The sequence below is a fragment of the Laccaria bicolor genome, genomic scaffold (assembly GCF_000143565.1).
Source record: "Laccaria bicolor S238N-H82 LACBIscaffold_26 genomic scaffold, whole genome shotgun sequence".
Lineage (NCBI taxonomy): Eukaryota > Fungi > Basidiomycota > Agaricomycetes > Agaricales > Hydnangiaceae > Laccaria > Laccaria bicolor.
In genome coordinates, this window is record NW_001889897.1 from 411,228 (window position 1) to 432,773 (window position 21,546).

Genomic DNA, 21,546 nt, shown 5'->3' on the forward strand with positions numbered 1-21,546 from the left:
TATGTGCACTCAACACATATTAAGACCGAAGATTTCATCCACTGGTTGTGCCGAAGTACCTGCGGAAATATTGGTGTTGCCTCTCAAAGAATATGTGCATTCAACACATGTTAAAACCGAAGATTTCGTCAGCTCATAGTGCCGAAGTACCTCCAGAAATATTGTGTTGCCTCTCAAAGAATATGTGCACTCAACACATGTTAAAACCGAAGATTTCATCGGCTTGTAGTGCCGAAATCCCTCTGGAAATATTGTGTTGCCTCCCAAAGACTATGTGCACTCAACACATGTTAAAACCGAAGATTTCGTCAGCTGGTAGTGCCGAAGTACCTCCGGAAATATTGTGTTGCCTCCCAGAAAATATGTGCATTCAATACATGTTAAAACCGAAGATTTCGTCAGCTTGTAGTGCCGAAGTACCTCCGGAAATATTGTGTTGCCTCCCAAAAATATGTGCATTCAATACATATTAAAACCGAAGATTTCGTCGGCTTGTAGTGCCGAAATACCTCCAGAAATATTGTGTTGCCTCCCAAAGACTATGTGTACTCAACACATGTCAAAACCGAAGATTTCGTCAGCTGGTAGTGCCGAAATACCTCCAGAAATATTGTGTTGCCTCCCAAAGACTATGTGCAGTCAATACATGTTAAAACCGAAGATTTTGTCGGCTTGTAGTGCCGAAGTATCTCCGGAAATATTGTGTTGCCTCCCAAGACTATGTGCACTCAATACATGTCAAAACCGAAGATTTGTCGGCTGGTAGTGCCGAAGTACCTCCGGAAATATTGTGTTGCCTCCCAAAGACTATGTGCACTCAACACATGTCAAAACCGAAGATTTCGTCGCCTTGTAGTGCCGAAGTCCTTCTGGAAATATTGTGTTGCCTCCCAAAGACTATGTGCACTCAACACATGTTAAAACCGAAGATTTCGTCAGCTTGTAGTGCCGAAGTACCTCTGGAAATATTGTGTTGCCTCTCAAAGAATATGTGCACTCAACACATGTGAAAACCGAAGATTTCGTCGGCTTGTAGTGCCGAAGTACCTCCGGAAATATTGTGTTGCCTCTTGGAGACTATGTGCACTCAACACATGTCAAAACCGAAAATTTCGTCAGCTGGTTGTGCCGAAATCCCTCTGGAAATATTGTATTGCCTCCCAAAGACTATGTGCACTCAATAGATATTAACACTGAGGATTTTGTCGGCTGGTAGTGCCGAAGTACTCCCGGAAATATTGTGATTTTGTCAGCTGGTAGTGCCGAAGTACCTCTGGAAATATTGTGTTGCCTCTCCAAGAATATGTGCACTCAACACATGTTAAAACCGAAGATTTCGTCGGCTCGTAGTGCCGAAGTACCTCCAGGAATATTGTGTTGCCTCCCAGAAAATATGTGCATTCATTACATGTTAAAACCGAAGATTTCATGGGCTGGTAGTGCCGAAATATCTCCGGAAATATTGTGTTGCCTCCCAAAGACTATGTGTAGTCAATAGATATCAAAGCCGAAGATTTCGTCGGCTGGTAGTGCCGAAGTACCTCCAGAAATATTGTGCAGCCTCTCAAAGAATATGTGCACTCAACACATGTTAAAACCGAAGATTTCGTCGGCTTGTAGTGCCGAAGTACCTCAAGGAATACCATGTTGCCTCCCAGAAAATATGTGCATTCATTACATATTAAAACCGAAGATTTCGTCGGTTGGTTGTGCCGAAATACCTCCGGAAATATGGTGTTGCCTCACAAAGACTATGTGCACTCAATACATGTTAAAATCGAAGGTTTCGGTGGCTGGCAATGCCAAAATACATCTGGGAATATTGTTTTGCTTCTCGGAAAACATGTGCACTTTCAATAAGTCAAAGTAGCTGTGAAACCCGAAGATTTCAGCTTCTGTTAGTGCCGAAATTCTTGTTTGATCTCCTGGAAACATTGTTTGATGTTCCGGGAACATTGTTTAACCCCCCGGGAACGTTGTTTGACCTTCCCAGAACCTTGTCTGACCATACGCAACTGTTGTTTCACCTTCTGTGGAATATTCATACCCACCATCATCATTGGTTGATCTTCTGAGCCGCCATGTAGTATAAAAGAAATTGTTGAAAATTCACCGTAGTGAAGGTTATACCTTTTAAGTTCACACACTGGATACATATCAATGTGGTTGAACAGAAGTAAGTTTACCATCTGCTTGCAACTCCAGAAAAAGACTGGGGGTGAGGGAGACCATTCAATCTCTTTCTTGATCCATCAATGCGTCAGTGAGCAGTTACTCATCTTGTAGTATTATCATGAAATGCTTTCAAATTTCCAAAATTTATCTGTCTTGAAATTCATCTGGCAACACGATATTTCTGGAGGCATTTCGGCATTACCAGCCAACGAAATCTTCGGTTTTAATATCTATTGACTGCACATAGTCTTTGGGAGGCAACACAATATTTCCGGAGGTATTTCGGCACTACCAGCCTATGAAATCTTCGGTTTTAATATGTAATGAATGCAGATATTTTCTGGGAGGCAACACAATAGTCCCGGAGGTACTTTGGCACTACCAGCCGACGAAATCTTCAGCTTTGATATCTATTGACTACACATAGTCTTAGAGAGCCAATACAATATTTCCGGTGGTACTTCGGCACTACCAGCCGACAAAATCTTCGGTTTGAACATGTGTTGAATGCACATATTCTCCGAGAGGCAACATAATATTTCCAGAGGTACTTCGGCACTACCAGCTGACAAAATCACAATATTTCCGGGAGTACTTCGGCACTACCAGCCGACGAAATCTTCGGTTTTGACATGTATTAAATGCACATATTTTCGGGGAGGCAAAACAATATTTCTGGAGGTATTTCGGCACTACCAGCTGACAAAATTTTCGGATTTAATATCTATTGACTGCACATAGTCTCCAAGAGGCAACACAATATTCCCAGAGGTACTTCGGCACTACGAGCCGACGAAATCTTCGGTTTTAACACGTGTTGAGTGCATATATTCTTTGAGAGGCAACACCATATTTCCGGAGGTACTTCGGCACTACCAGCCAACAAAATCTTCGGTTTTAATATCTATTGAGTGCACATAGTCTTTGGGAGGCAACACAATATTTCCAGAGGGATTTCGGCTCAACCAGCCAATGAAATCTTCGGTTTTAACATGTGTTGAGTGCACATAGTCTCCAAGAGGCAACACAATATTCCCGGAGGTACTTCGGCACTACCAGCCGATCAAATCTTCGGCTTTGATATCTATTGACTACACATAGTCTTTGGGAGGCAACACAATATTTCCGGAGATATTTCGGCACTACCAGCCCATGAAATCTTCGGTTTTAACATGTAATGAATGCACATATTTTCTGGGAGGCAACACAATATTCCCGGAGGTACTTCGGCACTACAAGCCGAGGAAATCTTCGGTTTTAACATGTGTTGAGTGCACATATTCTCAGAGAGCCAACACAATATTTCCGGTGGTACTTCGGCACTACCAGCCGACAAAATCTTCGGTTTGAACATGTGTTGAATGCACATATTCTCCGAGAGGCAACACAATATTTCCAGAGGTACTTCGGCACTACCAGCTGACAAAATCACAATATTTCCGGGAGTACTTCGGCACTACCAGCCGACGAAATCTTCGGTTTTGACATGTATTAAATGCACATATTTTCGGGGAGGCAAAACAATATTTCTGGAGGTATTTCGGCACTACCAGCTGACAAAATTCTCGGATTTAATATCTATTGACTGCACATAGTCTCCAAGAGGCAACACAATATTCCCGGAGGTACTTCGGCACTACGAGCCGACGAAATCTTCGGTTTTAACACATGTTGAGTGCATATATTCTTTGAGAGCCAACACCATATTTCCGGAGGTACTTCGGCACTACCAGCCAACAAAATCTTCGGTTTTAATATCTATTGAGTGCACATAGTCTTTGGGAGGCAACACAATATTTCCAGAGGGATTTCGGCTCAACCAGCCGATGAAATCTTCGGTTTTAACATGTGTTGAGTGCACATAGTCTCCAAGAGGCAACACAATATTCCCGGAGGTACTTCGGCACTACCAGCCAATGAAATCTTCGGTTTTAATATCTATTGAGTGCACATAGTTTTTTGGGAGGCAACACAATATTTCCGGGAGGGATTTCGGCACAACCAGCCGATGAAATCTTCTGTTTTGACATGGGTGGGGGGCACATAGTCTCCAAGAGGCAACACAATATTTCCGGAGTTACTTCGGCACTACCAGCCGAGGAAATCTTCGGTTTTAACATGTGTTGACTGCACATATTCTCAGAGAGCCAACACAATATTTCCGGAGAGTACTTCGGCACTACCAGCCGACGAAATCTTCGGTTTTGACATGTATTAAATGCACATATTTTCGGGGAGGCAAAACAATATTTCTGGAGGTATTTCGGCACTACCAGCTGACAAAATTTTCGGATTTAATATCTATTGACTGCACATAGTCTCCAAGAGGCAACACAATATTCCCAGAGGTACTTCGGCACAACGAGCCGACGAAATCTTCGGTTTTAACACGTGTTGAGTGCATATATTCTTTGAGAGGCAACACCATATTTCCGGAGGTACTTCGGCACTACCAGCCGACGAAATCTTCGGCTTTGATATCTATTGAGTACACATAGTCTTTGGGAGGCAACACAATATTTCCGGAGATATTTCGGCACTACCAGCCCATGAAATCTTCGGTTTTAACATGTAATGAATGCACATATTTTCTGAGAGGCAACACCATATTTCCGGAGGTACTTCGGCACTACCAGCCGACGAAATCTTCGGCTTTGATATCTATTGAGTACACATAGTCTTTGGGAGGCAACACAATATTTCCGGAGATATTTCGGCACTACCAGCCCATGAAATCTTCGGTTTTAACATGTAATGAATGCACATATTTTCTGGGAGGCAACACAATATTCCCGGAGGTACTTCGGCACTACGAGCCGGGGAAATCTTCGGTTTTAACATGTGTTGAGTGCACATATTCTCAGAGAGCCAACACAATATTTCCGGTGGTACTTCGGCACTACCAGCCAACAAAATCTTCGGTTTGAACATGTGTTGAATGCACATATTCTCCGAGAGGCAACACAATATTTCCAGAGGTACTTCGGCACTACCAGCTGACAAAATCACAATATTTCCGGGAGTACTTCGGCACTACCAGCCGACGAAATCTTCGGTTTTGACATGTATTAAATGCACATATTTTCGGGGAGGCAAAACAATATTTCTGGAGGTATTTCGGCACTACCAGCTGACAAAATTTTCGGATTTAATATCTATTGACTGCACATAGTCTCCAAGAGGCAACACAATATTCCCGGAGGTACTTCGGCACTACGAGCCGACGAAATCTTCGGTTTTAACACGTGTTGAGTGCATATATTCTTTGAGAGGCAACACCATATTTCCGGAGGTACTTCGGCACTACCAGCCAACAAAATCTTCGGTTTTAATATCTATTGAGTGCACATAGTCTTTGGGAGGCAACACAATATTTCCAGAGGGATTTCGGCTCAACCAGCCAATGAAATCTTCGGTTTTAACATGTGTTGAGTGCACATAGTCTCCAAGAGGCAACACAATATTCCCGGAGGTACTTCAGCACTACCAGCTGATAAAATCTTTGGTTTTAATATCTATTGAGTGCACATAGTTTTTGGGAGGCAACACAATATTTCCGGAGGGATTTCGGCACAACCAGCCGATGAAATCTTCTGTTTTAACATGTACTGAGTGCACTCCAGGAGGCAACACAATATTCCAGGAGGTATTGACCTTTAAATGCAAAGAAAGTGTCCTTTATACAGCATGCCTCATGCTATCCCTGCATACAGAGTGGCTGTCACATGTCCAGCTATTATCTATTACCCGAAATGAATTCAAGTGATTAACATGATTCTACGCCAATATGGAAATATTGATTTATGGCCTACCTGTGTGCTACCGATGGTATTTGCAAAGTGTATCCCATTTTGTGCTGGAGGCGATGTCATCTGACTGGATTTCGGCTAGACAGGGATTACCAGGGCTAGGGTTATGGTTCCGCCGGATTCGGCATTTGTTACACTGAGCATTGGGCCCAACAATGCAATATAGCCTAATTACATATTGGGCCCAACAATGCAGTATAGCCTAATTAATACCATTGGAATATTGGGCCCAACCTTGGCTGTTGGGAGTTTATCATGGGCCCAATTCTTTTTGTGTATCCCTCATTGGGCCCAATTATGCTTCTCATAGTTTTGTTACCTTGGCCCCAACAATGCCAGCTTAACGTCTCACAGACATTGGGCCAAACTATGCCCAAATGGTGCCAACTACGATTGGGCCCATTGGGGTAGCCCTATGGTACATTGGACAATTGACCATGTGAACTACTATGGTCCCATTGGGTATCTACTGAATGCCCTGTGGTACATACCTCAGCTTCGAAATCGCATCCTTAATTGAATCTCCTATGTTCTTCACTTTGCATTGCTTCGCGTACTATCATTTCATCAACCTTAGCTACATCCCGACAGTGCTAACGAAACCCAGATCAGAAGTAATATATAATGTAGCACGCGCGATGCGCGACTAAAAATGCCTTCAACGTCGAATAAAAAAATAAAAAATGAATCCCAAATGAACCAATGTGTTTGTTGAGTGAATGATGAGTGAATTGAATGAGGTGTAATGATTGAATGAGTCATTGAATGTCGTCAAATTAGGGCATAATTCTAGAGTGGAGAGTATTGAATAGATGAGGAGAAAAAACAGCAATGAACGTACATGAATTGTTATCCCGCATTGTGAACAGAAAAAATCTCAAGCAACGACGCAGTATGCGTTGTTCCCGCTGCCACCGTCATCGGCGTTGGTTGGAATATCACTGGAGCCAGAGATGGAGGCGAAAAAAGTGGCGAGGGTAGCGAAGGAATCCATGAGAGCAATTTCGGGAGAATGTTAAGAACAGTGAGCTCAGAAGATGTTTAGGACGCGGAGCAGCCTGGATATTTGTCGTTGAACAGTGCTCCCTTTTAAACTTGACGGTCACCTTGAATCCAATGCTCCGGAAGCCTCTGATAGACATCTCAATCCGTCCTGTCTAGGCTTTATTGTCAAAGTGTTTCTGCACGGGAATCTGCCAGATCATGAAAATAGAACAATAAAAGCCAACGTTCGGGAACTACTTACTTTCCACATGATTGCCGAGAAAACATTGAAAACAATAATAAAAAATCCTGATGACGTCACGCAACCTTTAATTTCTTCAGACGCCCGTGGACGTCTGCGTTCAAAAGCTGTCCTACTGTAAAACAGTCAATTCAATGCATAGCGGCGTTTACTAACAACACAATAATCGTGTAATCGAGTCACTGTTTTTTGTCTTTGTGACAACACAGTTCGGAGTCATGAGGGCCAGGATCAGAGGTCTCGGTGGATCAAGTGGTGGAAGGTGAGGGGTGGAAAAGGCTGCAGCTGGGAAAGCTGGCAGAATCCGACAAGCTAAACAAAGCGAGTCTGCTGGTTTTTCTTTGTTTGATTCACAAGGGATCGGGCAATCAAACACCAACTTGAATCATCATAACCAAATCATAACCAATGCCTACCTAGTACCTGCCGCGGTCCGCCTGCGGCGTCCAGAAACCTCATTGTTGGAATAGTACAATCCGGCATTTGCCAGTACATTCTTGCACTTGATTAATTAGTAATATCGGACTATTAACTTAGTAATCCCGAGTATGTAGATAACACTAGAACGTGGTAGATACATAGTAATTAGGTATATAAGGACTGTAGAAACTTGTACATAATAGCAGTTCATCCTCTATTTCCAACAGGTTATGGGCCCCAGCCCCCAGTAAAGAGACTCACTGCTTTTACTGCACTTGCGCACTTGCTGCCCTATCTTATCTTGCAGCTATTTATAGCATCATGTCAAGTGATCGAATAATTGCGACCATCACAAAGCTTAATAGCCATGACTGGAAATTTGCAGTCAGTATAGTGCTTCGGCAGAAGGGATGTTGGAAGGTGACTTCAGGGGAAGAAGAAAAACCATCCACAAAGGAGGCAGAGAAATCATGGGAGACTAAAGCTGAGGAAGGATTCACGTTGATTGCGCTTACCGTCGAGCCGAGCCAATACACATACATACGCGACGCTAAAAATGGACCAGAAGCATGGAAAGCGCTGAAGGATATTTACAAGAAGAACAGTCGATCCATGCGCATTAACCTTAAACGGCAATTCTATGGATTTGAGCATGACACGAGCGCATCAATTTCCGCTTATGTCAACGGCATCACAGATCTGGCGAGAAAACTCAATGCCATTGGAGTATCACTCTCAGATCAAGACATTACAGATGTCCTTATATTTAATTTGGACAATGAATACTCAAGCATAGCTACATCACTTATCGCATCAAAGGAAGAATTAAAAACCACTGATGTTAAAAGTGCATTGCTCGAGGAGGAACAACGAAAAGGAGGGCCAGGCACAGAGATTGCCCTATATAGTAATGGCATCAATAATGATGGAAAGGGACCAGGTGGGCACAGAGGCCCAAATCGGGATCGCCGTGAAGGATTAATTGATAATCACACATGCTATCGCTGTGGACGCACCAGACATATCTCACAACATTGCAAAGCCGTCAAAACAGCTGATGGAAAAGATATCAATGATTCACCAACAAAGGAAACATCACAATTTGCAATTGCATTGTTGGGTGATGCATGTTATTGAAGGAATTATGGAATTTCCCAGGCTATCAGCAAGTAAGCAGTTGAGGAGGGGCTCCTGCCGAAATGGGGGAAAATATATTTTGGGATGCTTATCAGGCAAAAGACTGCAGATCTAAGGAATGATCTACAGATATTCTGGTGCTGATGCTACGTGACCAGCACAGACATGAAGGAACTATTTTTAGGATTTATTTTGAAAGCTCTTCGGAAATGCCGAATTGAGGAGGAGTGTTGGAATAGTACAATCCGGCATTTGCCAGTACATTCTTGCACTTGATTAATTAGTAATATCGGACTATTAACTTAGTAATCCCGAGTATGTAGATAACACTAGAACGTGGTAGATACATAGTAATTAGGTATATAAGGACTGTAGAAACTTGTACATAATAGCAGTTCATCCTCTATTTCCAACACTCATTGCCGCTTCTCGGACTCACATGAATACGACGCGAACCGACACTCACACGCAACGCACAGACCAGAACACGGTCGGGGTTGCTCGTCCCATCTGCAGGTCCAACCATTCCTGAGACCACACGACCACTAAGCGGGCAGGCTCAAAAGGCAAGACAACAGCAAGCATCCTGGCGCTTTGTGTGGGTTTAATGCGACACAGGGCGAGGGGTTAAACATGAGTTTACTTTGATTTTTGAGAATTGATATGTTGTTAGAGTAGTCTCTCCTAGACAGACTTCGATACATGTGAAGTCGTACCTTGGTTCACGAAATTGATCATTGTGGATCTTGCATGCCAAATTTCAGGAGTAGAAACACGATTTCGGAAGGATTGGTGGTTATCAGGAATGGAGCACAAGTGCTTCTGTAGTCGAAGTGTTGTCGCATGTGAAGCACCATCTCCACAAACCCATGAGATTAGTTTGTCTGCTGCTTCCGGCCCAACACCCATCTGATGGTCAAAGTCCATGAGAGCTCGCGCCATTCCTTGAGTCTCGATCTCCTGCTCAGCGTTGGTTCCCAGCGGCTGCACCACAGTTTTCCGACCTTCACGCATGCGATGCTTGGCAAGTGGTGCTGAGCAAAACCTGGCTGAAATTTCTTTGGACATGGGCTTGAGTTCCGGGATGTAGTCGACAAGAACGCGAACCCAATGCAATGATTGGATTGCGTGTACATGAGTCCAGTCAATATCCGCCCTGATGCTTTCGACAGTCATTGTAGTGTGTTTCTTCTCAGCGACGCGTGCAAGGTGACTCTGTAAATCAAAAGCACCAGGTTTGCAATCGTCGAGTCAGATTGCTGTTGCTGCCGTCCCGACCTTAAGAATACTTTCACGCGAAATACCCCCTTCGTATACCGGACAATACTCTTGGACATTGTCGAGCACTAGACACCACTCGGTTTCTCCCTGCTCCGTCGCATTCTTAACCGAGTCTCGTAGACAAGCAAGGCTCGAGCCAGTCATGGTGTTTAGGGCCTTACGCACCGTCATGTCGCTTACAATATTCCCAAACCTGCTGTAGACACGTTTGACGTTGATGTGTGATTTGGCGGCAAAGTGCCATATGCCGAGGGCCATCGCAAGGTCTCCGTTTGCATAATGGTTTCGGGTTAGGATAAACGAGCCAATAGCGCCAACTTGTACCTAAATTGACGAGCTAAGCATAAATAAACAGCAAGTACCGATGAAATACGTACAATGGGATGGGGGCGCCGCTTCTTCGTAATCACAGCACCATTTTTGCGCGAGGCAGCCATAGACTCGGTGAGATACCAAGAGACAGGCGCGCGCACCTTGTACTTCTCACAAAGTCTAGCAATACTAAATTTCCCCAAAATCTCCCAAGTAACCAGTCTAACGCTATCCTCTGGGCGTTGGCCATTAGTGGATGCATGAAGCTGAGTGTCGTCGTCTTTCATGGTAAGCTTATGTATCTCTTGATGGACATGTTTACCGACGAGGTTGGTTGCCCAAGTAAACAGCGAAGGACGCGCATGGTTGATAGCCGCAGGCGAGATGGAGGGCGAGAATGAGGCGTGACGTTCGTGATATTGTGTAGATCTCGGTGACGGGGCACTGTGCTTGTGAGAATATATGAGACCGATGATTTCGGACATTTTGGTCTTTGTTTTTCCTTGAAGGAATCGAGTGACGGCCAGTCCATGAGTCACACCACGAGGATCGTCCTTTCCGTCAACACGAGTTGGGTTGTAGAACAGGATCCCTAGAAAATCTCCAATAGAATCAAAGCCCGAGTTTCCTAGAAACTCTTCCATTCGTTTAAACTTTCCCTCTAGCTTCGCCTCTTCATTCTGTCGAGGCTGAATTAACCTTGGTTGACTCGATGAGCCAAGCGCGTTGAACGGAGAAGCGGAGGCAGCCAAGGAATTAACGGATGACGAGGCTGAAAGACCATCAGGGGATGATGCGACGAGTGAATTCACTGTAGGACTTGTGGAACTAGGTGTAGATTGTGATAGAAATGATGAAATGTAATCGGGTGTTGCTGGTACTTGAATTGCAGAGTTTTTCCTGTAAGACCGGACAGTTCGAGCATTGTTATCCATAGTAAGTAGTAGTTGGAAGAGGCTACAGTTGAATTTGAGGGGATAGGACAAGTCATGCGACAAAAAATGCGTCGAGAGTCCAGGGTGACGAGGTGATATTGACGCAACGCGGTTTGAAAGTCTGAAGATTATGTAAACATTTTCTAGCGCGGTTTTGGGGGTGTGGTAAAAACAGGACTATTGTTAGAGTGTGTTTGACGGACAAGACGATTCTGGAAAGCACCCTCTATATCCAGCCTTCGTCACCACCCACCTTTTCATCAGCAGCAATTTACCCTGATATTTTGTTGACCATGTGGTCCAACAGGATAATCGAACTGGTGGATGAGGTTACCTTGGCTCTCCGCCCTCCATCGAAACGGGACATTGTGAAGCGACAAATCACATTAGAGCAAAACGTCCACCTTGGAGCGGCTCGACGAGGTTGAGGAGGAGGAGTCTCGAAAAAATTGAAACTGCAATATTAGTAGAGTGCTACAGTCATTGCGGTTAGCAGATCGAAGAAGGTGAAAATGGTAAGCTTTCGTATCGCTCGACACCAGCTCGTCTCAGAGTGGGCTATATCGTGTTTGATGCAGGGCTCATCTCACTCCCGCCACCACCATCTCCGGGCCATTAGTACTCAACTTTCCCCGTTACTCGCAAAGGGGATTATGGGTACTAAAAACCCACATGCATTTTCCGAAATGTGATTTGCTCAAGTGGAACAAGGAGGAAAACAAGGTTGTCCGACAAGTGGAAGCGCTCTGGTGTATAGGCTCAGTCTTGGTGCATGGGCTGTAGCGAGGTGGGTGGGTGGATTTACACGAGTTTTCAGAGATGCGGGAACGAGCGATGATTTTTTGGCAGATCCGTAAGGGGCTCTTTATTTTCCCCTGGAGGGGACTGCTCTTGTCTTCTGGCCACTACCAGCTGTGTCTACTCATTGTTTCCCCGTTCACCTGAAGTCAAGTTTGTTGGTCTGTCTATCCACATACCCCTTTTCCCACATAGACTGCGGCCTATCTGCCTTCTCGTCCTTGCATCGTACCTGCCACACCTGTATTACTATCCTCCACGACGGGTCTTTACTCCTTTGACGCAGCGGGCAGCAAAGTTGGTTTGTTCAATGCACTATGCCAGACTCATAGATTTCTTGTATGTATGCTCATAAATTATTCTAGTGAACTACAAACAGCGTAATAAAAAAGTATTTCTTGTTGAGGGGGACGTCCTATTACTCCCCGATCGACCATTCGGGACCATGTGTCTTTTTCTGCAGGTCCCACTCCCAGAGTGTTCCACCATGTTCAGCGTACAAAGTTCTCCCGGTGAGTTGGCTTCTCAATTCCCTCTGCTTTTTCGGGATTGCTTCGCCCACTTCTATCCTACTGTGAACTAATCTATCCTTTTTTACCTAAATCTATCTTCCATCTATAGCGTCTTTCTCTAAATCGTCGTCAGCCACCACTCCTCTGCATAGGATGTCGAATATGTTACTTTTGGGAGCTTGAAAGGTGCCACCGGGTTGCTAACTTACAACGAGTGTTATGCGATATATTGGTTGGGATATGTACCCATGATGTTGTTTGGGGTACTGAAAGCCTGCCTGTCCAGACTTGTTGCTGCCAGTGCCATTTCATGCAGTGTACACTGACTGGGCAAAAAGATTGTCTGATCATTTTTTGGACAAAGTTGGTGCTATAACACAAGAATCAAACATTTTGAGAACTAAGCTCTAGTGTATAAAATATAGCTAAGGAGGTGTAGATTGTATATACCAAGTCTGGGGATGAACAATTGAAAACTCAGGATAAGGCAGGGAATTGACTGTGACAAGTGCCAAAAATGGGATGTAACAAAGTGGGAAATTCTGAATGACTGCAACCTACTGAAAGCAATTCACAACTTGAGGAAGAGATATTTTGAACACTGGATCTCCCTGCTATTGTTATGAGTTTCATAAAGTCTCTGGGCTAGAAAATTTTATATCCTCCTCTAAAAGGTAAATTTGAACTTATTCTCCATTTTATGTATTTTTCACTCAATATATTTGTTGGAATGAGGTAAAATAACTCCCTATTGTTGTTAGTAGTGTGTATAATACAAAAGGTAGGTAGAAATGTTAAAATGAACATTGCATGATGTCTGTAGAAGTTAATTCCCAGAGTTTTTCTGGAAGTAAACAAATATCTACAACATTGGTCCTTCTTTTCTGCAAGGAGAAAAAATGCTACCATCCTTTTGAATTGATCCATGGAGACTCAGGATGTCTTTTAAACAATGCCTGAAGTATAGCATGATAGCAAATAAATTTACACTGGGTATAACTTGAAAAGTCCCCAACAAAAGTAAATTTTGAATAGAGCAAGAAAGCTGTGGGGTCTCAGATCCTTGTATAAATAGGACCTCTGTTTATTTGTTTTTGGATAGTGTTACTAGGCATGATAAGTGCCTTGTGAAATATTTTCAGCCCCAATCCACCAAGAAAAATGTCAAGGATTGGTCCAGGATGACTGCTCTATGCAAAATTTACTTTTTGTTACAGACTCTTTTTCTTATATATATGCGCAGACACTTACATATTCCTAAGACGTATCTAGACCATACTGGACAGTTCTAGACACGCACTCCAGCTAGATTCCTTTTGACTCATATGACTCATATGACTCTTATAGACTAGATACGACTCGTATGACTCTACGCAAGTCATACGAACTCATACCTCTGACTCATACTTGACTCATACCCTTAGTATATAAGTAGGGTACTTTTCGTTTGTATTCGGTAGCTTGAACCTAGGCAATCTAAGCTTAGTTCTCCCTCATCAGACTCTCAGAAACTAAGATCGCCCTCGAACTCTATAGTCTTTCGACTTAGAGCCTCTTTTGAAACCTTGACGATAAGTCTTCGACGTTGAAGACTTAATACACGTTTGACTTAACAGAAGTCAGCGTATCATAGAACCTTGGACTGACCTTCGGGCGCAAGGCTACTAGAACCTACTGTGTCACTTTAAGGGCTAAGCGAACATTGTAGTGACCCACTTTGTCTCAACGACGAGAACTGTGGTAGACGAACGAACAATCGAACTCGAAAGCTTAACATAACTGCCCGTTACGCTTAACAACCGTAACACTTTTGTTGGGGACTTTTCAAGTTATACCCAGTGTAAATTTATTTGCTATCATGCTATACTTCAGGCATTGTTTAAAAGACATCCTGAGTCTCCATGGATCAATTCAAAAGGATGGTAGCATTTTTTCTCCTTGCAGAAAAGAAGGACCAATGTTGTAGATATTTGTTTACTTCCAGAAAAACTCTGGGAATTAACTTCTACAGACATCATGCAATGTTCATTTTAACATTTCTACCTACCTTTTGTATTATACACACTACTAACAACAATAGGGAGTTATTTTACCTCATTCCAACAAATATATTGAGTGAAAAATACATAAAATGGAGAATAAGTTCAAATTTACCTTTTAGAGGAGGATATAAAATTTTCTAGCCCAGAGACTTTATGAAACTCATAACAATAGCAGGGAGATCCAGTGTTCAAAATATCTCTTCCTCAAGTTGTGAATTGCTTTCAGTAGGTTGCAGTCATTCAGAATTTCCCACTTTGTTACATCCCATTTTTGGCACTTGTCACAGTCAATTCCCTGCCTTATCCTGAGTTTTCAATTGTTCATCCCCAGACTTGGTATATACAATCTACACCTCCTTAGCTATATTTTATACACTAGAGCTTAGTTCTCAAAATGTTTGATTCTTGTGTTATAGCACCAACTTTGTCCAAAAAATGATCGGACAATCTTTTTGCCCAGTTAGTGTACTCCTCCTTCCCAAGCCACCATTCCCGTCCCTCGCTTCTCTGTGGCAGGGCTCAGTCATAGATTGCTCCATCCGTATCAGCATATAGTTTCTTTGTTGGGATTAAAGAATATACTCGGTTTCAGAATTCTCTTGCTTGAAAACTCGTTACTGTAATGAACTACAAAGGGGGCAAAAAAATAATTTTCGTCGAGGTAGACATGAGTCTACTCATCCCCGCTCCACCATTCAGGGCCAGTCTTATTTTTTTGCAGGTCCCACTCGTAGAGTGTTCCGCGATGTTCAGCATACAGAGTTCTCCCGTCTGGATCGAAGAAAAGCGTAACTGGAAAATATTTTTCTGTCTTTAAAAAAAGCCTTTCTTTCGTCTCAAACGACGTCACATCGATCACATGAATGATTGCAAGATCTGAACGATTGTGCTAAGGATTCAGACCACTTTGAGAGGTAGGGACATCAGAATGTGAATATACGACGTACCTCTACAGATACGAGAATTTCCTTTCCTAAATTTCCACTGTTAAATTGAAGGAATTGTTGAGGCTGGATAAGCAAGGGGTTTCCCGTGAATGTCCGTAAAGGCACTTTGCTTCGGGTATCCCAAACAAACACGCCGCCGCGAGCCATAGCCATAACAAACTTGGACCCATCGGCAGAAAATGCAAATTGTGGTGAATATTCTGTTTCTGCAACGGGAATAGACAGGCGGGTAACGAAGGAAAAGTTTGTACCAACAGGATCCAAATAGTGAATGTCAATTGTTTCATTGTGTCGTCTCTCTACATCCATGTCTAGGAGAATGCGTGTGTCAGGGGATAGCATGACTTGGAGAACATCAGAGCAGGTTCAACACGACTGCATGAAATTTTAGACAAACCGGGACTCCCAAACGACTCCAGCTTCCACTTCAACTTTAGATCAAAATCAATTCTCCCTGACTCAATTAGAGGAAGATTATTTGAGGCATCAGTTTCAACGGTAGTAGAGATGTCGAACAGCTTCCAATGGTCGTCAAATCGCACCCAAAAAGTGATTCCCAATTCATTTTCGGTGGATTTTATCAGCTTCAGATGACGAATATCGAAGCGACCACGAACACTACCATTGAAAGACCACAGAGCAGGACCAACACGATGATCAGAGCGGATTTCATGGATTGATAGGTGTAGACAGGACTCGGCAATTCTCAACTCTCTATACTTTGCGAATAGGAGGATCCGATTGCCTTTGACGGGGACGAACGACATTTTTGTGAAAGTCCGTGACGGATGTTTCGGGACAATGATTCGTGGCTTGAAAGCATAGTTAGTTGTATACGACTATCTCAGTGAGCAACATGTGAATCAACCTCATGTTTTCCAGAGGAATGGATGTTGTGCTCGAATATCGTGTCGTTCCGGCAATAACAAATGATTCCCCTTCGAAGAGGACAATGAGGGTTGTAAATGTGAAATTTCCTGTCCCTATATTTGGGTCTGCAAAAGTGGGCGATGGTGTTCATGGAACTTGAATACATATAGAATAGATTTGGAATAGATTCTCACAAGGTGCAGTCAAAAATGACGGTCGATCTGGGAATCCTTGACTTTAGCAATTGTGAAGGTGGTTCATCTATCGATGTGAGAATACGAAGAGCTTCCATGGTGGGCGTCAGACTCTGAGGGTGTTTGCTGATCGGAGACTCAAACTTTGTACTATTTCTCCACGATCTCTCTCTGGAACACACATGCACATTCTACATTCTCTGACAACCTCCCAACAATTGTCGTCACTCGCACCCAGTCCCTTTTTGTCTCAATCCGCGTCTGTCCCTCATCCCATGTCGGCCCTGCGTGGTTCGTATATCGGAAAAGTATTGTCTGAGCTTGATGAGGTCTGTGCTCCACGCAATTTTGGGTCATTCCATTCATATATTCACATAGAAGCGACGTAGATGACGGACCAACTCACCTCACAACTGACATACCACCCAACACGTATAACAAAACTCGCGCTCTCAAAACGAAACGCACCTCGACCCACTTGTACCGCTATCTACGCAGCTTCACTTTCTCAATCTCTTTGGCAGTGACGAGACGCCATACAAATTTCTGATTTTGGAGATGAATTTGGTTGTTCGTCCGTCATTCGACGGGCTGTTGAGTTGGTACGCTATCTTGTTTCTTTCAATAAAATCCCTCCCACTAACACTTTCAAAAGGCCCAATCGCAAGTCCAGCGCCCCAACATCTCCCACACCGCGTCAAACCTCAGAGCCGCCGACTGCACGCTTCTCAACCTCTCCACTCGCACGTCTATTCTTGGATCAAAACCATCCATGCAGTGACCAAGCTCACGAGGGACGTTTCCTCTGGCAAGGCATCGCAAGAAGTTAATTTTGGGTTGAGCCTTGAGAGAGCGTTGGAGGGGGTATAGGCGCAGTTGAGGAGCGAGGAGGTGGGAACGGTCATGGATGCACTGAGGAATGCAAAGAGGTTCCATGCCACCGTTGGTTGTATGGCTGATACCAGGTTGAAGCATCCGCTACGGATCTCGGTGGGTCTCTCCTTCTCTGATTTGTTGTTGTATTCGGGGCTTACCATGGGGACAGTGTACAACTAATGAAAGACTTTCCGCTAAACTATCTCCTCTCTCCTCCATCGACCTGGACTAAGTACACGAATCGCTAACAGTCATCTTCTCCCACCTAAACCGGAAAATCAAACTGTCGCCCTACCTAATCCGTCGAGCTCTCCCACTCGTTGAAGCAACCTCATGAGATTTCCACAACGTCCCTCTTAGGATCGTAACATTCCACTGGCTGGCATCCACACCTTAGACCACCTTCAAACATCTCCTCTCACAAACGACGGCCCTGGGGATGTGGGTGGTCTCACGCAAGAGTTCACGAACGTCGCGAGGGAGGTGACGAGGAAGAGCAGTGAGAAGTTTAAAGTTGTTCCGGCACATGGGAAGCTTGTGGAACGAGTGAGGTATTTGGGGAAGTGGAGGGAGTAGCGTGAGCAGTTGGTTGTTATGGCGAGTCCGACGAAGGGGTTGGGGACTGGCCTTGGGGGAAAGGGAGGGGTAGGAGGGGGGAAGGTTATGAAGGAGCTTCGGGAGGGTTATAAGGTTGTTGAACGGAAAGCCGATGTTCTGGATGTTTTGGATGTTAGCGTTGGTCAGTCCCTTTCTTTTCTTTATATCGCTGTGTCCGAGTAAAGGCTGATATTGGTATCATCCACAGAGGGCGCTGAGATATCGGTAATGCATGCAACGAGCGCGTGTCTCGGATCGAGAAAGGCTCAGAAATAGACTTGGCACGGTGTGCAATGCGAAACGTTCTTTGGGTTCAATGCGCTTTTCGCTGCCCCAACGGTACGTACTTTCTCTGCCTATTGTGATATTTCTGCTGAACAACACCCCTGTAGATACGTGGTGCGATACAGAAGCACCAGACTCTTAACTTGTAAGGGAGGACATTAAACACTTGTGCGACAAGGTACCCTCTTCCTCCCTCTTTCCCATCCATTTCCAACCATTGACTCACGAAACCACCAGTTCACAACACAAACCCGCTTCTCCGAAGCCTACCAAATGGCGACTTGCCCCCAGTAGTAGGAGCCATCATCTGGGCCCGTCAAATCAAACGACAACCCAACATACATAAAACGTGTCGAAGACGTCTTCGGAAAGGGCTGGGAACTCTACGCAGAAGGTCAATAGCTGCGATCCGACTCCTCAGCATTCTGCAAAAAAAACAGACAGACGACCTGTATTCGATGCATTGGAACATCTGCGTTCAGGGACGTTTATTCAAAATTATCTGTTTGAGCGGAGAAGGGTTCCAGCGATCCGTGGCAGAGTCTTGAAAACACCAACGATGCGTTGAGATGGCTGAGGGAGCTCTAAGGGAAATATTTGGAACACGGTGTGGTTCCGTGTGTGGGTGACTGGGTACGATGTTGTTTACTTAAACGCAAGCGATAGCTAGGTTGATAGCGTTGGTGGCGGATAGTTGATGAGACCACTGTTCGTAGTCAAATAGATGATCTATCACTCGTCCGAAGAACCAGGGGGAGAACATATCAAGGCGCATGCACACAGATTCTTTTTCTGTAGCAACACAACTCACAGGGTTTATTCGCTGCTGATACCTAAGCCGAGGTCAATCCAATTTCGGTCTCTTCTCCCTTTTTGCTTGAAGGCTCGTTACTTATTCTAATGGACTACAAATGGCGTAATAAAACGGATGTTTGTTGAGGCGGACATTCTACTCCTCCCCGATCCACCATTCGGGACCAGGCTCCCTTTTCCGCAGGTCCCACTCGTAGATTGTTCCCTCATGTTGAGCGTACAGAGTTCTCCCGCCTGGATCGAAAAAAGGGGCGCCCACATAGTCACTTCCATACTTTAAGACAAGCCTTTCTTCCGTCTCAATCGACGTCGCATCGATCACATGAATGATTGCAAGATTGGAGTCATGCTCGTGCTAAGGATTGAGATCACCTATTTAAGAAGTAAGGATGTCAGAATGTGAACATAAGACGTACCTCTACAAATACTAGAGTTTCTTTTCCAAAATTTCCACTGCTAAATTGAGGATATCGTTGAGGCCAGTAACTATCCCGGGGCCAGGGGGTTTCCGTGAATGTCCTAAAAGGAACTTTGCTTCGGATATCCCAAACAGACACGCTGCCGCCATTCATAGCCATGGCAAACTTGGACCCATCGGCAGAAAATGCATATTCTGTTTGTGATACGGAGTTGAGGATACGCGCAGGCACATCTTACGTAATCGCGTAGTTATATCGTTCGTACATTCTTGATGACCAGTAGACATTAAACCACCATCATCTTGCTACCAAGCTCGCGTGATGAGTCTAAGGTGTCCACTGCTGGTAAGACCAAGGGTGAGCCCCCTTACAATGCTCCCTCCTCCACAGGATACGAGAGCCCTTCCTCTGGGTTAACGAGGGTCTGCCTAGGACTTCTAGGCAACCCTAGGAGACGAGCGCGACCTCAATAGTCGCGTTCTCTCCACTTACTTCTATTCATCGACACTATACTACAACATTCAACTACGGTACTACGAGACTTCACGCGCACGAAGTCCCCGCACGCACTGAGGTTTCACATTGGTGGGGGCACCGCGGACTTCACATTCGATGTTGAAGTCTCGCCTCGGGAGAATTCGGAAGCGGTACTCCGATCACGCCATTGTAAGTGTGACGCGTTACATACCGCCTCCATCGACTCCCTCGTGTACCAACCATTACCTATTCCCTACTCGTTGCTGAGCGCAGTTCTTCCTGCGTTCGCGCGAGGATGTCCAGGAGCGCTGCTACAGCGTTCACGGCTATTCGACTCCCTTCGGCTATCCAGATCCTCCGGATTACCGTAGTCGTTTAGCCCCTGTGAGATCTTTCACCCGACACCTTCACCCGTTCAGTCTACCCCTCTCCCAACCGACTCATTCCGACTTAGCTATGCCACGAGTCTTTCGGATGAAGGATCTCCCTCGATCAGCGTACCAACGAGCCGGCAAGAAATTTGCAATCGATTAAGGGGCCACTCGCGTATTTAAGAGAATGACACAGTAGTTCCGTCTCTCTCAGCTACACTACCATGGCTACCCCATCCCAATCCAATGCCGATCTCGTTGACTCCACCGACAAACCCAAAACTACCGGCCGCTCAACTAGAGCAGCCTCCAAAAACCTTCAGCTTGCGGAAGAGAGCGCTAAAGGTGCTAGCACCTCAGCTGTTCCTCCTGCGAAGGGAAAAGCGACGGCCACGTCACCGATCGTTGAAGAGAGCGCTAAGGGTGCTAGCACCCCAGCGGTTCCTTCCGCGAAAGGTAAATTGGCGGTTACATCGCAAACCAAACCTATCAAGCCTGGGGCATCCTCACAGAAAGCCCCAGCTCCAATCCCTCTTCCTCAGTCGGGTGTCAGCGCGCCGCAAGGCAGCGTTGTACCGATTATGATCAACCCTCCTGGTCCGAACCTCACGATGCTGCAGGAGACAGGTCAAATCCTCTCGGATGCACCTTCCCTTACGTACTTAACTACGATTTCGAGCATCTCTACGCTAGGCCACAAGAGCCCTAGGGGATCCCAGCGTATCTTCGAAGGGATCCCGACCTATGAGGACGTCTTAATCTATGACGAACCCCTCTCTATTTCCTTAGCTCGTTACCATCCTCGTTTCAACCCCGCTGTAGATGATGACCCACTGATCTTCTTCGGCGGCATCGACGGGAAGCTCCCTGGGAAATCCCTGGAAGATTCTCAAGGAATTCGTGACCTCTTATGGCGATGGTCAGCGCCTCACGTCCAGGGATTATGGGTTAACCTCCCTACGATGATCGACAGCTTTCCTCAAGTTCGCTTAACCCCGGAATACATCCATGAACTCACAGTGGACTCAGT

The 21,546-nt window shown here is 44.9% G+C and overlaps 7 protein-coding genes across 7 annotated transcripts in view; 3 read left to right on the plus strand and 4 right to left on the minus strand.

The window, feature by feature from the left end:
- Positions 1–9,089: 9,089 nt before the first annotated feature.
- LACBIDRAFT_330341 (uncharacterized protein) lies at positions 9,090–11,682 on the minus strand (the record flags this gene model as incomplete). The annotated part of the gene is made up of 6 exons (XM_001884613.1): positions 9,090–9,116; positions 9,265–9,332; positions 9,504–10,002; positions 10,234–10,392; positions 10,446–11,436; positions 11,591–11,682. 6 exons carry the CDS (start codon positions 11,680–11,682, stop codon positions 9,090–9,092), a joined length of 1,836 nt encoding a protein of 611 aa, XP_001884648.1.
- A 3,658-nt stretch (positions 11,683–15,340) lies between these two features.
- Positions 15,341–16,650, minus strand: LACBIDRAFT_304117 (uncharacterized protein; the record flags this gene model as incomplete). Its single annotated transcript, XM_001884614.1, has 4 exons — positions 15,341–15,556; positions 15,615–15,958; positions 16,012–16,426; positions 16,483–16,650. 4 exons carry the CDS (start codon positions 16,648–16,650, stop codon positions 15,341–15,343), a joined length of 1,143 nt encoding a protein of 380 aa, XP_001884649.1.
- Positions 16,651–16,860: 210 nt separating this feature from the next.
- On the plus strand, positions 16,861–17,205 carry LACBIDRAFT_304118 (uncharacterized protein; the record flags this gene model as incomplete). The annotated part of the gene is made up of 2 exons (XM_001884524.1): positions 16,861–17,007; positions 17,068–17,205. The coding sequence occupies 2 exons, from the start codon at positions 16,861–16,863 to the stop codon at positions 17,203–17,205; spliced, it is 285 nt and encodes a 94-aa protein (XP_001884559.1).
- A 753-nt stretch (positions 17,206–17,958) lies between these two features.
- LACBIDRAFT_304120 (uncharacterized protein) lies at positions 17,959–18,353 on the minus strand (the record flags this gene model as incomplete). Its single annotated transcript, XM_001884615.1, has 2 exons — positions 17,959–18,226; positions 18,322–18,353. 2 exons carry the CDS (start codon positions 18,351–18,353, stop codon positions 17,959–17,961), a joined length of 300 nt encoding a protein of 99 aa, XP_001884650.1.
- Positions 18,354–18,467: 114 nt separating this feature from the next.
- Positions 18,468–18,984, plus strand: LACBIDRAFT_304121 (uncharacterized protein; the record flags this gene model as incomplete). Its single annotated transcript, XM_001884525.1, has 3 exons — positions 18,468–18,490; positions 18,544–18,581; positions 18,674–18,984. 3 exons carry the CDS (start codon positions 18,468–18,470, stop codon positions 18,982–18,984), a joined length of 372 nt encoding a protein of 123 aa, XP_001884560.1.
- Positions 18,985–19,567: 583 nt separating this feature from the next.
- LACBIDRAFT_304122 (uncharacterized protein) lies at positions 19,568–19,827 on the minus strand (the record flags this gene model as incomplete). The annotated part of the gene is made up of 2 exons (XM_001884616.1): positions 19,568–19,621; positions 19,666–19,827. 2 exons carry the CDS (start codon positions 19,825–19,827, stop codon positions 19,568–19,570), a joined length of 216 nt encoding a protein of 71 aa, XP_001884651.1.
- Positions 19,828–20,740: 913 nt separating this feature from the next.
- LACBIDRAFT_330342 (uncharacterized protein) overlaps positions 20,741–21,546 on the plus strand; it is a gene marked incomplete at both ends in the record, with an annotated part of 3,741 nt that continues 2,935 nt past the window's right edge. Inside the window, one exon of the mRNA XM_001884526.1 lies at positions 20,741–21,544. Coding sequence (XP_001884561.1) covers positions 20,741–21,544 — 804 coding nt within the window. The remainder of the gene's footprint in view (positions 21,545–21,546) is intronic.